Source organism: Magallana gigas, chromosome 6, assembly GCF_963853765.1.
Source record: "Magallana gigas chromosome 6, xbMagGiga1.1, whole genome shotgun sequence".
NCBI classification, from domain to species: domain Eukaryota; kingdom Metazoa; phylum Mollusca; class Bivalvia; order Ostreida; family Ostreidae; genus Magallana; species Magallana gigas.
Genome location: NC_088858.1, coordinates 40,936,813 through 40,949,321, shown reverse-complemented (window position 1 = coordinate 40,949,321; position 12,509 = coordinate 40,936,813). Strand labels below are relative to the sequence as shown.

Sequence of the window (12,509 nt, the reverse complement as noted above, 5' to 3'; positions counted from 1 at the left end):
ATGAAATTTTTGGCTGTTAAGTATTTTACTAATAAACTTTGACTCGCTGTTTTGGGTTTACGAAGTGGTTTTTAATCTTTGATATAAGCAATTTCTAAATTTGGAAAGAATTGTTTAAAGGTTACCACCATTGTCGGCAATTAGTGCGTCCGCAGGAACATGGCGCCTATGATTTTTGAGTTGCAGTCTTGGCAGTCTGTATTGCTGTGTTTGCTGTTTTCTGTCATCTACGTAGGCAGTCTGTATGTTGGTATAGATGATAAAAAGAAGAACAGGTAACACTTATAACAATAATTATTTTTCTAACCTTTGTACATACTACAAGGTCAATGATGATGCATGATGCTGAAAAGTAAATATTGAAAAATTGAACCCACAAGAAGAGAAAGATCACGTATGCATATCTAGGTTCGTAATATTCAAAGATGAAATAGAAAATCTATTAAATTCTGTATTTGGAATTTTTATCTTTCATTACTGCTTCTGCTAAGCAATAAATGGACTTACTTATGGTTTCATTTCAATTTTGCTAATTTCTAAACTTTCACATTGCAGGGATCATCCAGATACAATAAAACACAGGTTTATCAATGTGTCCATCATCACTGTCATCATTCCCATTATCCTATTTTTCTTTGGAACAACATCTGATGCAGAATCAGTAAGTAATCTTATTTGTGGAAAGACCATGTCCTAGCAAATTATTTACCTTTAAATACTATAACTGAATGTAATTATGTTTTATATTGTAACGTGTCAAGGGGTCTATTACCTAGTCATTTCTAGGGCAACTAGAATTACCGAAATACCCGTGATTTACCGAAATGCCCGGTGAAAGTACCGAAATACCCTTCAAAAACACCAAAATGCCTCATTTGAGCACAAATATTTAACATCATAGTTTGAATCTAAGTGTTTAAATGTATTTCCCCAATTTTCAGTTTGATAATGTAAGTATTTTGACATAAATAGTGTTTTTTAACATGTGTAGACATTGGGTTAAGAACGATAACTCTTGCATGAATTGCTTTTCACTCGAATAGAGGTGTGAAATTTTATTCCCAGAATAAAATAACTAAGAATTAAAAATAACAGTTTACCAGCTTTTATTTTTTAATATCATATAAAAATTTGACATGATAATACTATAAATATTCCTTTTTCTATCAGAATTGCTCCTTTCTCTTGCACACGTATATAACATGTCATCGCCAAACGAAATCTTTAAAAACATTGTAAACCTAGTGGATGTGATGAATAATATGTGCATAATCTATCAAATTTATGTGTGTGAAGTCCTTGCTAGAGGAAAATTCAAGTTTTCAAAAAATATGACATATTAAAGATTTGAAGCACAGCGGAAGAAGATCAACAAGAAACTTATTATCATGAAGAATGCGTCGATAATTCCCCTCAGAAAAATAAAGTACCCGCAAGACTACGTCAGTGACTGTGTACATCTGAACGACGGCTGACAAAAGAAATTGTTTTTTGCTCTACGAACAGCAATTCTATCAACAATTCTATCAACAAAACTGACTGGACTATAAATTACTTTGTGCAAGTGAAAACTGATAAATGATCATACCCCTTAGTTTATTCTTTAAAGGACGAGTGCACTTATGGGCCCCGGTGAAAAGTGAAAAAATGAAGAATCAAATTAAGCATATTTTTTTCCTTAACATTATCTATTGATATCTATTCCATAAGAATTAACAAGTTTTAGCGCTGAAATTATTGTTTATGAAAAGCACGAAGCTTTAAAACATAGTAGGGGTCAGCAGACATTCGTGATTTTGTATAGTAATTCGAGGACAGGCATTCATTTTAAAGCCTTTGTTTACTGTCAGCCTAACCGAGTACAAACTTGTGGAAAAGACAATATACGCATTATACATTTAGTAAACTCCTGTGAAAGTAAGAAGATTGTACTCGGTTAGGCTGGTACCTAAAAAATGAAAAACGTATGAAAATTTCAAGGTTTTTCCTATAGCAAGCGAAATCTATTACCTGCGTGACCCATGTTTGAACTCACGCATGGAATAAATTATTTCAAACAATCACGTGGTTTCTATCCAGGTAAACGTTTGTCAAATGTGCTCACTGTAAAACATTGACACGTTTTAGATCGCTTTCCTTCATCTTTGTATGGTCAGGAATATTTGTTTGTCACTATGGTAATATGCAACTTCAAAGCTTCATTCGATTTTTTTTTCAGACGTAAAATAATGCATAAAGTATAATTCAGCAAACGCGCCAATCGATCCACCAACAGAGCAATGTTGATTTAAATGTCTCCTCCCTCTGATTTAAATAGACACAATTCAAGTAGGTTCGGTTCGATTTTTCCGGATTTAGATTATTTATAGGCATTTAAAAATCCTCAATTTTTTTAATTGTATTCTAATTTTGGTAAATTTAAGCGTGCATATAAATCAGAAGTATCCATGAGTGCTTAACTATTATGAGAAAAAAGCAATTTGATGATATTTTCTACATATAAACGGCACTGAAAAAGGGCCCATTCTCTATAGCTTAAGTGCACTTGTTCTTTGTACTATGCATAATCTTTTGATTTAATTCAACTAAATAAATTAAGGTATCCGATGTACAATTGAGCCAGAGAGCTCGGGATTTTCCGGGATGAGCTCGGTAGATTACGGAGCTTGAAATAAATTTTCAAAAAGTCGCACTATTTTTGATCTGACATAATAAACGATAAATAATAAACAATTGATGCATAAAGTCAAGCAATATTTTTTTTTTCTTAATTTTAAAACGAGTTATTTTAACTTTTCCCCCTTACGTTGATTGTGACGTTGTAGCAGCTTTACGTCATTTGCCGTTGTATGACGTTATTTTTTTCCCGGGGCGCTCTTGCAATAACATGAAGAAAAAATCCTAATTTATAGAGTAAAAGTTGCAGCGCACAAGTCACGTATTTCGTCGAAAAATACTGAGTAGGTCGTTTTAATAATTGATTTCGTAGATATTGTGACTGTGCATAACTTGAATTGTTAATTGTCTGTTAATCGTATGCCCCTATTCAATCTGTTCAATTTTTTGTATACCTAATTTCATTAAACATACAGAGTGTTGCGGACCTAACATTTGTATAACGGCGTATTTGCTACTATCTATTTTAAATAAGTACTATGCATACGGATTTCGTGGTTAAAATGCTTGTACACGTTTATTGTAATTATTGTGTTAAAACATCTCCTTGTTATTTTCCGTAAATCAAGTTAACAAGAGTCAAATAATGAAATTTCTAATCATTGATTTATTTTTTCATCGGGATTCCAAACGATTTTCATCTCTCGCATTTCATATCACATGTATGTGCATGAACGGTACATTTTTTACTCCTTTTCAAAATTGCTGGATTTTATATCATTCAAATAATACTATTAGATACTGATTCCGACTGCTTTAAAGTCAATTCGTTTCATTTTGCTGTTTACATAAAAGAGGCGCGTCACCATCCAATGAAATCAAATACTCGAAATTTGATTGACAGGTTCAGCCAGATAGCGGATGTCCGATGCATGTTATGTGTGGTTTTTGTACACAATCTTATCGTGTAAAAATGCATGCTTATTACAAATCACAGCGTCATTTATGGTTGATTCATATTTCATTATAACTGTGTAAAGCATGTTGATGTATTGTACATTCCACAATTGTACCGATACGGAAACATCGTAGTCAGACTTTATCGACAGTCTCCATTTTAAAACTGACTTAATTTTGTTGTTAAAAAGGATACAATTTTGAGTGAAAGATAATACAATATATATTGTTTTCTACGAGTTTGGAATGAATTGGTTTGGAATTAATTCTAATAAAACATTTCACACGGTTCTTGCTCACTTTGTTCCTAACGCTTTACACACCTGATGTGACCCGCAATTCACGACTTCGTTGTATTAGTAACAATATTTTTTGTGCAAACATTTTGCTGAATGAAAAAAAACTGAACAGTTTAGATTTTTAATTCTAAAATTACAAGTTCTAAATGGTAAATGTATAGAAAACAGGAAAATTACCAGGTAACGGGAATATGCGTTGGATTATGAATGCGACGGCTGACGTGGGGGGGGGGGGGGGGGTAAAAATCGCGCGAGTCGTCATGGTCATTGTAAAAAAAAAATTCGCAAAAATAAAAAAAGATATTGATAAAGGTAATCAATTTATTTAAAAACTTTATTTTTATTGAAATATGTTGGCAATTTTTATTTGATAAATATTATTAATGATTACACATGTTTTCGTCAAAGAAAAGTAGTATTTTACCATGCGTGATTTGCAGAGCTAGAGTTACTTCCCCATAGTGATTTGGCGGGAAAAACATCTATTTTTAGAAACTACATATTCTTACCTATCAAACGAGTACATTGAATATATACCTTACCAGGCATCATTTTTTGGTCAATTGTACATCGGATACCTTAATAAAAAGATTTATATAGATTTAGTTACATTGGGTTTTTATCAACACGTTGAAAACTAAATTTAATGAAAGAGTTGTCTTTCTTGGAAGAATTGCATTTTAATCAATAACCACGAAAATCGGCTGATTTATTCAAAAAGTTATCTTTATATACAATAACTATCTTTATACAATACTAAACATACACTCTTTTTGGCATAATAATGGGCATTTTGGTGTTTTCACCGGGTATTTTAGTGTTTTCACTGCATGGGTATTTCGGTAAATCCCGGGTATTTCGGTAATTCTATGTACCGCATTTCTAGGGTCTGGGTTAAATATTGAAATGTTAAACAATAATAATTATCCTCTCTAAAATGATTGTTGATTATTATTGGCTTTCAAATATTTACGAAAATTAAATGGCCTTCCCTTACTTAATGGTAAAATCACAAAATTTATATAATATGGTTGACCGGGATCAAAACTTTAATAATACCATGAGGTTAACACAATTTATGCCTTGTTCAGGCAGTAGTGATTACCTGCGGCATGCCCATGCTTTATAACCTACTATAGAGGTAAACCTTCAGCAGAGGCAGTCACTGTGTTGATGCCTTATGCAGGACGGAAATTGTACTACCTCTAACTAAAGGCATAACTCTTCCCTAATACTATTAGAGTATCAGCGACAGCTAAGCCATTGGAGCCTCCAAGAGGACAGCCTCTAAAATAACCAACTAATGGTCGGCCTCCAAACAAGACTGTTCTAAAATTATCAATGTGGCAAGCCTCTCTCTCAACGCAACCCACCTATTAAAATCATACTTTAATTAGTCTCGCAATTCCTCTCTGTTCGAACTCTGCTAGGGAAAAGAATGCTGCAACTGTGAGACGCTCATTTTTATACCCAAAAATAAGTTTGCTTTTTCTGCTATTGTGATATGTGCGTTTTACGAACAAAATAGGCACATGTAATTGTTTGTGTATCTGAATTGATGTTGAACTTCAAGTATATTACCAATAATTAACCACTTTTATGGATTAAGCTTTTATTTTGAAGAAAATATAGCAAAAATAAAATTTTGCAGAAATATTCAGTCATACAATATTGTTTTTTAGTACATATTCACCCAAAATTTTATTAGCTCAAATCTCACATTGTTTCACAATAGTGACATGCAGTATGCAATGACTTGATTCTAATAGTCTGCTAAGTCCATTCAGAGTGTTAATTAATGGACGTCATTAATTATAAATACCCCTGCTATGTTCAGATGATACATCTCTTTGCTAAAATTGGTATATTAATGTCAGGAGTTTTGAACAAGATATAAAATAAAATCTTTATCATGACATGTATTAACAAATTCTTTTCTTTTTTATACTTTTGTAGGCCCACACCTTCCTGGAGTGGCTGGGAATTCGACTCCATGGCTTCATACCATCCCTTATCCTGCCACTGATTCTCACTATGGTAAGATTGATGCTGGTTCTCATGTTTATGAGAATTTGATTTCTCACTTTCTCTTTGACAATTATGTGTTTTATTGTTGCTTTAATATTTACAACATGGTAAGACTTTGATCTATAGTAAATGTAATACATGTATCTTTAAAATATAGTATATATGTTATATCCTATTCTTCATTGTATAAAATGTGTATATTGGGGTATATTTGTTTATATATACATGTACCAGTATATTAGTCAGAATTATTGATAAGAACATTTGCATACTGATATATTTTGCAGTAGGAGCTGTGTTTGCTAATAAAACTCTTCCATTGCAGGTCCTTTTCCTAGGGCCATTAACTCTACACTATGTGGATGGCGTATTTAGAATTTACTTAGGTATGTACAATGTACCCGTACCAGAGCCATGCCTTTTTAACCATATTTCCTAAATCTTTGGCCTTGTGTATTTTCATTAGTTACATGTAGAAAACATATATAGCCAGCTTAGGCACATGTAGCTTACTTCATCTAACCATAGAATAGAACAGTCTATGTGAACTTATCTTTTACTTGTAGAACCAAGATACTGGGTCAATAGTTTGCAAAACCTGATCTGGATTAGAAACCACATTGTTGTAAGTTCAACTTCTTTATTTTTTGCCATGTGTCCTGGAGACAAAACAAATGATCATGGAACCTTAAAGGGTTTAACTATTAAATAACTTAATATTGCATTGTTTTGAAGGCCCCCATTACAGAAGAGATGATCTACAGAGCTTGTATGCTTCCGCTGCTTGTCCCAAGTTTTGGCACAGGATGGTCGGTTTTTCTGTGCCCACTTTTCTTTGGCGTTGGTAAGGGTTTTTGTTCAACATTCTATTACGTTATGAACATACAGTTAAATGATTCATAACATGTAGAAATAAAAGGAAGTTTTCTTTTGCAGCACACTTTCATCACATGATTGAAAAAGTTATAATAGCCAAAGAACCAGTGTCAGAGGCATTCAAAAAGTCATGTAAGTCAAACCACCATGGCAAATGTCAACCAATAACAAAGCAATTGTTTACTTTGAACAGATCTCAAAGGGAGTAGGAGTGTTACATGTATTATAATGTTAATTTTACATTGAATGTACAATTCTTTATATAATAATTGCCAATCTCTGTGTGTTGGTTAAGGCGTTCATTTAAACTAGTTAATCCTCTTTTGCCATTAGCTTATTCCTAAGGCAAGCAAACATTAGAATTCCAGTATTCAGTTTAATTCTTACTTTTATTTTTCAGTATTTCAGCTAGGTTTTACAACAGTATTTGGTGCCTACTCAGCATTCCTATTCCTCAGGACAGGTAAAAATTCCAGGTTCTAAACATGTCAATTAAGAAATAAGAAACAAAATTTTTTTCATTTAGATAAATGGAATGAATCTGTTTTGATTGTTTCATTTCTAGGACACTTTGTAGCGCCAGTAGTGGTCCATGCTTTCTGTAACCACATGGGATTCCCGGCCTTCCAGGAAGTCATGTCCCACCCCAACACAGAAACCAGACACAAGCTGATGGCCAGCTTTGTCATTGGGCTGGTCATGTGGATGGCTCTCCTGTACCCAATTACCTCCCCTTTCCTGTACAGCAACGACATCTATGATTTATGATTTCAGGCACATTTACTTTATCAAATGGCAAACTATTTAATACAGCTGTTGTTTGAATGAATTGGTCTCATTATAAATGTGATTTAATTGTGCCAGATATTGTTGGTGGTGATCTTTTTCAATGTAATTTAGGGGTATTCACAGTTGTTTGGTCTATGTTTGGTGTCTTATTTTAAGGATGGTCTTTGTAAAATTTTAGTAGAAACTTTAATGCAAAAACACTCCTGTTGAATTTCCAAAAATTCCACTAGGGAACTGGCAAAGGGAATACTGTTTCAATATTAGCTATTTAATTATTTTTAAATTACTGAGATAACTTCAACATATTTTCTTATAATCAGTATTAAGAAACTTTTGGAAATTCAAGTTGTAAGAAAAAATATCCATGCACTTCTTTGAATAGAACATTTCATTGAACAATAGGAGTTATCCCCCTTTTACAACAGTCCAGCACCATGTGAATTACCATGATTTGTCTTGCAGTAGAACAATCAATGTCCTTGTTTTATGTTTTATCTGACGTTCATTTGGTGCAATATCAGTTTAGTTTGTGCAGGATGAATGTGTGTAATAAATTGAGTGGAAGAGTCCAATTGCTAGGTGGCAATTAATATTGACCTGTAAGTGTATTTAAGTATTTGTATGTTGTTAGCCTTTTGTCAAACACATACCTGTATGTTTGCTGTTTTTAAATATTATTCAAATACCATTGCATGGTCACAAGTATATTAGTAAGTAAAGTGGTTACTTAATAAGTTTATATATCATATCATATGGATGGGGTACCAATTTTTCTTGATGAATTTTTTCCACGAAGATCCCCTTTCTAGTCTTTTTTTTTTTAAATATAAAGAATTCTTTGTAATGTTATTTGTGAATTTTTTTTAAATTAATCAGTTCTAGATGAATCTACCTGTACATGTTAAGGGACATAACAATATATTTGTTTCAAACCAAGTTTAAGGTTAAGTTTACATTTTCAACCAAAACTGAATTTCATGGTCCCATATGTGTATTTATTTAGATATACAATATTGCCTAATGATTTGCTGATCACTTTTCACTTCAAATAACTTTATGAACATCATAAATTTGCTTTGCATTTTGACCTGTACCTGATTTTAAAGATAAATGTACATTTACCTGTTTAGCAGAACTTGTTTGAAAGGAAAAGAAGAGAAAGGGCAGAAGTTGCCATCTCGGAGTGCAATATATGTATTGATTTATGTTAGCATAATTTCACTTACAACTTATTTTTCCTCTGATCACAGTTGCGATTATGGGTTTCAAAAACCCTTGAATGGTATATGTATAGGAAATTAGAAGAGGCTACAATGTCGATACTCTGATGATAGATAAATAATTACCAGGGGTATATAGAAAAGCTGGATAGAACAGAAACACTCCTACCCCAGTAATTGGATGGGGTCCAGAATCTTCTGGCCTAAAATACTAGTACATTGTGCTTTTCTTCATTTTATAGCCATCGTGTTTAATATTCTTTGAAGGTTTTTCACACATTCTCTCTATATATTGGGTACATATGCATATTATAAAAGGTGAATATGTAGCATGACAAGTCTTTCAGCTTGATGACCTGTCACATGATCTATATGTATATTTCGCAGCAGCTTATTAAGTCCATGTAGTCTATTTTTGTGACTCATTTCTTTTTATAGTAGGTTTACTTTAAATTTTGTTAATGATAATAAATTCTACACAAAAAATCTTGGGTTTTTTTTTCACTTCAAATGCCAATATTCAGCTTATTATAGCTGTAATTCCTAACTAAAGATCTTTTGGTTTTTGATCTGCTCTGCTTGGAAATATGCTAAAGTAGATTTTTAGAGCTATTGTATGCAAAAATATTATTCAAACCAAAGCAACAAGCAACACTGCACAGAATTTTAAAAAAAATTATAGACTGTAAGGATAATTTGTAGAGATGTGTAATAGTGTGTTTATAAAAGCTCAGTACTGCCACACTCCTACTAGCACTTAAGCTAGTGGATTAACCCTTTAGCTTAGTCGGTAGAACGTATGGGCTTTTTGGATTTGACCACACCCCGACCAAAATTATCACCTAATAATACTCAAAGAATGGTTCCTTATTCCTTAAATAGCATATATCAGTTTAAAGAAAACCCAACTTCAACTAGGGCTGGTTAAAATTCCTTTTACTGTGTAAATGAACAGCTCATATACATGGGCATGTGGAAGGTCATTCCTGTTGCATGTATGTGTATCAGTAATATCTTTTGAAAAGAAGTGATACCTGGAACATATAAATCATTAACCTTAATGAAAGACCTCTTGTTCCAATCCAATACTCATTCTCAAGATACAATAAAGATAACCCAAAAATACTGAATTAAAATCGCATGTAATTTTATCTTTTATTTCTTCTCTCGAGTATAAAAAAACATACGGTACATAAACTCATAAAGGGGAGAAAATATAACATGCATGTACTGAATGGAGTGGTCATTGCAAATATGGATAAATAAATATCTGACATTCATTTTCTGACACAAGCACTTCCTATCTACAAGAAAATCTATCATGCCAAAGTGTTAATTAAGGGTTTTCAGAAACAAATACAGATGTATATGTGTTAACAATATATGAACTATACATAAAATCGATACAAAAGAAATGTTCAGTTTGATTTTTCTATTACCAAATTAAGTCACATACAGAGAAATAATTATGATATATATGGTTTTTCACCTGATAAGTAGTTATGTTTCTTTGGTAAATATTGTAGAAACACTATGATATGCTACACGGTATCACATTTTGTTCTTGATGGCTCTGTTAGAGTTCATATGCCAAGTTACAGTTTACATTTCAAGCTATTGGGATTATCACACAGTCTTCCTATTTAGCACTTATGCCCTTATAAAGTGTAAAAACAATTATCAGGCTGCTAAATTAACTTGGAGAATATGCCATAATCAAAAACCCATTGTAAGACTAACATCATGTACTAACTGTGCATCGGCCAACTTGCTGATATTTTCTTGTTTTAATGAATCACTTCTGCCCATTTTCAATTGGCTGTACGTAACTTTCATACTTTTGTGATGGAAATTTCTCTAGTATAACATTAATGCTTACACATGCATCAATAAACAGGACTGCGTGTTTTATTAAGTGAACATGATCATTTTTACATCCCAAAAACTGAAATTTGTCAAAGCAAATATTTATGAAAATGACAGAAGCAGTCAGCTAGTTGGTCCTCAATAAGAAGGTGTATGCAAGCTAGACTATGCATGGATTTTTTGACAATGGTAGTTGATGTTAGATACATAATTAATATTAAACAAATACTGGTGAGTGGTTCCTATTGTGTCAGACTATATATCCTTCTATTACACAATCTCCCATAAAATTAAGTGTAGATATGGTGAGGAATAAAGGAATACACTATTTCAACACCTATATGTAAACATAGAAGAACTCAACAAGTCAAGCACACACTCACAACACAACATTATCACTTGTAAGGAATGAATGATGAAATATTAACATAGTAATGGTGGAATGGTGTTTCCTAGAGTCTATCACATCATAGTTCATCTTTGTTCTTCTGAATCCAATCATCCACTGACTTTATGTCTTTGTTAATCTCATCTGGATCATGTGAAGGGAGAGCGCTGAGGGAGAAATTAACAAAAATAATGAATGATGACAAAATCTTTTTTCTTTTTTTGGGGGTGGGGGAGGTGGTGGTTATAGAGTCAAATAATTTTCCCTTTGGGTACTTGTATATCTGAGCAGCATGTGTCATGGCCATTACCAGTACTTATACAATTATAAACCAACATTCAATGAAAAAATTTAAGTTCACATTTCATATTTTTTATGCTAAATATCAAAATTGATTTAATTTAATTATCTAGATCTAACTTAAAGGACAGGAAAAGTTAAAAGTGTTGAAAACTAGATATAATTAAGAGATCTAAATACACTTACTTGACAATAGCAGCAGAAACCTTGTCTATCATTCCACCTAAAATTAAAATCATTTATTAAAAAGAATTTAAAAATTTTAACAACAAAATCAGGCATATACATGATATGAAAAAAAAAATTAAATATTTGTAGAATACAGTAAATCTGTATGTTCACTGACAGTGTTTATCATATAATTGAATTATGAAGAACTTTAACAAAAACAAAATACATCAATTACCTGGCTGGCAGATTGTATCACACACCCCGGAACACAGGTAACAAAATTTACAATACTGAAAAAATAAATTGACATACAAGTGAACATAATACCAAATATTTTAGACAATTTGATTCTTAGAATCTTGTTATTCGAGGATAAGTCATCAATGATTCATACTACATTGCTTCAAAGACAGTGTGCAGAATCATGGCAATGCCTTGGGTAATTTAATTCCATCTAGACAATTCCACATTTTTGCAGAAGAACCCACCTTGCACATTTTACAGTTGGGTTTCGGTGGACTGGTTTCACAAGGACAGTCTTTTTCACAAAGCTGACAGAACTGAAAAAAAAATCAATAAAAAAAAAACTTCATTTCTAGCTTCCCTACAAATATAATGTTTATGTGTGTATTCAGAGATTAGATTTCTGTCATTCGTTCGCAAATATATAGGTACCTTGCAGTATTCACAATACCCGCACACTGAACCCTTAGCGTACTCTACTTTCTCTGGATCCGCTTTTTCCTTTTCATCACTTGACTCTGTAGCACTGGCAATTGTCATTAAAATGCATAAGCCTAGAAGTAATAACTGTCCTGTTTGCATCCCCATAATTTCGGCACCGTTGTTAGTGAACTCCAAAACAGCGTCCAAAATCCAAAGTGTTGTTGTGTGACGTGTTCCTCGTGCTTCCTTTTCCGGGTATTGGATTTCCGGGATTAAAGAGAAAATTACATCGGGTTCGCTTTACGTTTATATTTAAAGTTCAAAGAATTTTTA

The 12,509-nt window shown here is 32.6% G+C and overlaps 2 protein-coding genes across 2 annotated transcripts; one reads left to right on the top strand and one right to left on the bottom strand.

Annotated features, from left to right (window-relative positions):
- The first annotated feature begins 115 nt into the window (after nt 1-115).
- Nucleotides 116-8,390, top strand: LOC105330791 (CAAX prenyl protease 2). Its single transcript, XM_011432701.4, has 9 exons — nt 116-275; nt 556-661; nt 5,829-5,909; nt 6,226-6,286; nt 6,467-6,525; nt 6,636-6,744; nt 6,837-6,908; nt 7,177-7,239; nt 7,342-8,390. The coding sequence occupies exons 1-9, from the start codon at nt 160-162 to the stop codon at nt 7,542-7,544; spliced, it is 870 nt and encodes a 289-aa protein (XP_011431003.3). The 5' UTR covers nt 116-159; the 3' UTR covers nt 7,545-8,390.
- A 1,536-nt stretch (nt 8,391-9,926) lies between these two features.
- LOC105330793 (sarcoplasmic reticulum histidine-rich calcium-binding protein) lies at nt 9,927-12,458 on the bottom strand. Its single transcript, XM_011432704.4, has 5 exons — nt 12,186-12,458; nt 11,999-12,070; nt 11,746-11,800; nt 11,526-11,562; nt 9,927-11,206 (listed from the first exon to the last, which is right to left on the bottom strand). The coding sequence occupies exons 1-5, from the start codon at nt 12,339-12,341 to the stop codon at nt 11,119-11,121; spliced, it is 408 nt and encodes a 135-aa protein (XP_011431006.3). The 5' UTR covers nt 12,342-12,458; the 3' UTR covers nt 9,927-11,118.
- Between the last annotated feature and the right edge of the window lie 51 nt (nt 12,459-12,509).

Coding starts and splice junctions, on each gene's coding strand:
- LOC105330791 (XM_011432701.4), top strand. CDS start 160: ATGGCGCCTATGATTTTTGAGTTGCAGTCTTGGCAGTCTGTATTGCTG. Junction 5,910..6,225: donor TGCCACTGATTCTCACTATG/GTAAGATTGATG, acceptor CTTCCATTGCAG/GTCCTTTTCCTAGGGCCATT. Junction 6,745..6,836: donor CCCACTTTTCTTTGGCGTTG/GTAAGGGTTTTT, acceptor TTTCTTTTGCAG/CACACTTTCATCACATGATT.
- LOC105330793 (XM_011432704.4), bottom strand. CDS start 12,341: ATGGGGATGCAAACAGGACAGTTATTACTTCTAGGCTTATGCATTTTA. Junction 11,801..11,998: donor CCAACTGTAAAATGTGCAAG/GTGGGTTCTTCT, acceptor TTATTTTTTCAG/TATTGTAAATTTTGTTACCT. Junction 11,563..11,745: donor TGATACAATCTGCCAGCCAG/GTAATTGATGTA, acceptor TTTTAATTTTAG/GTGGAATGATAGACAAGGTT.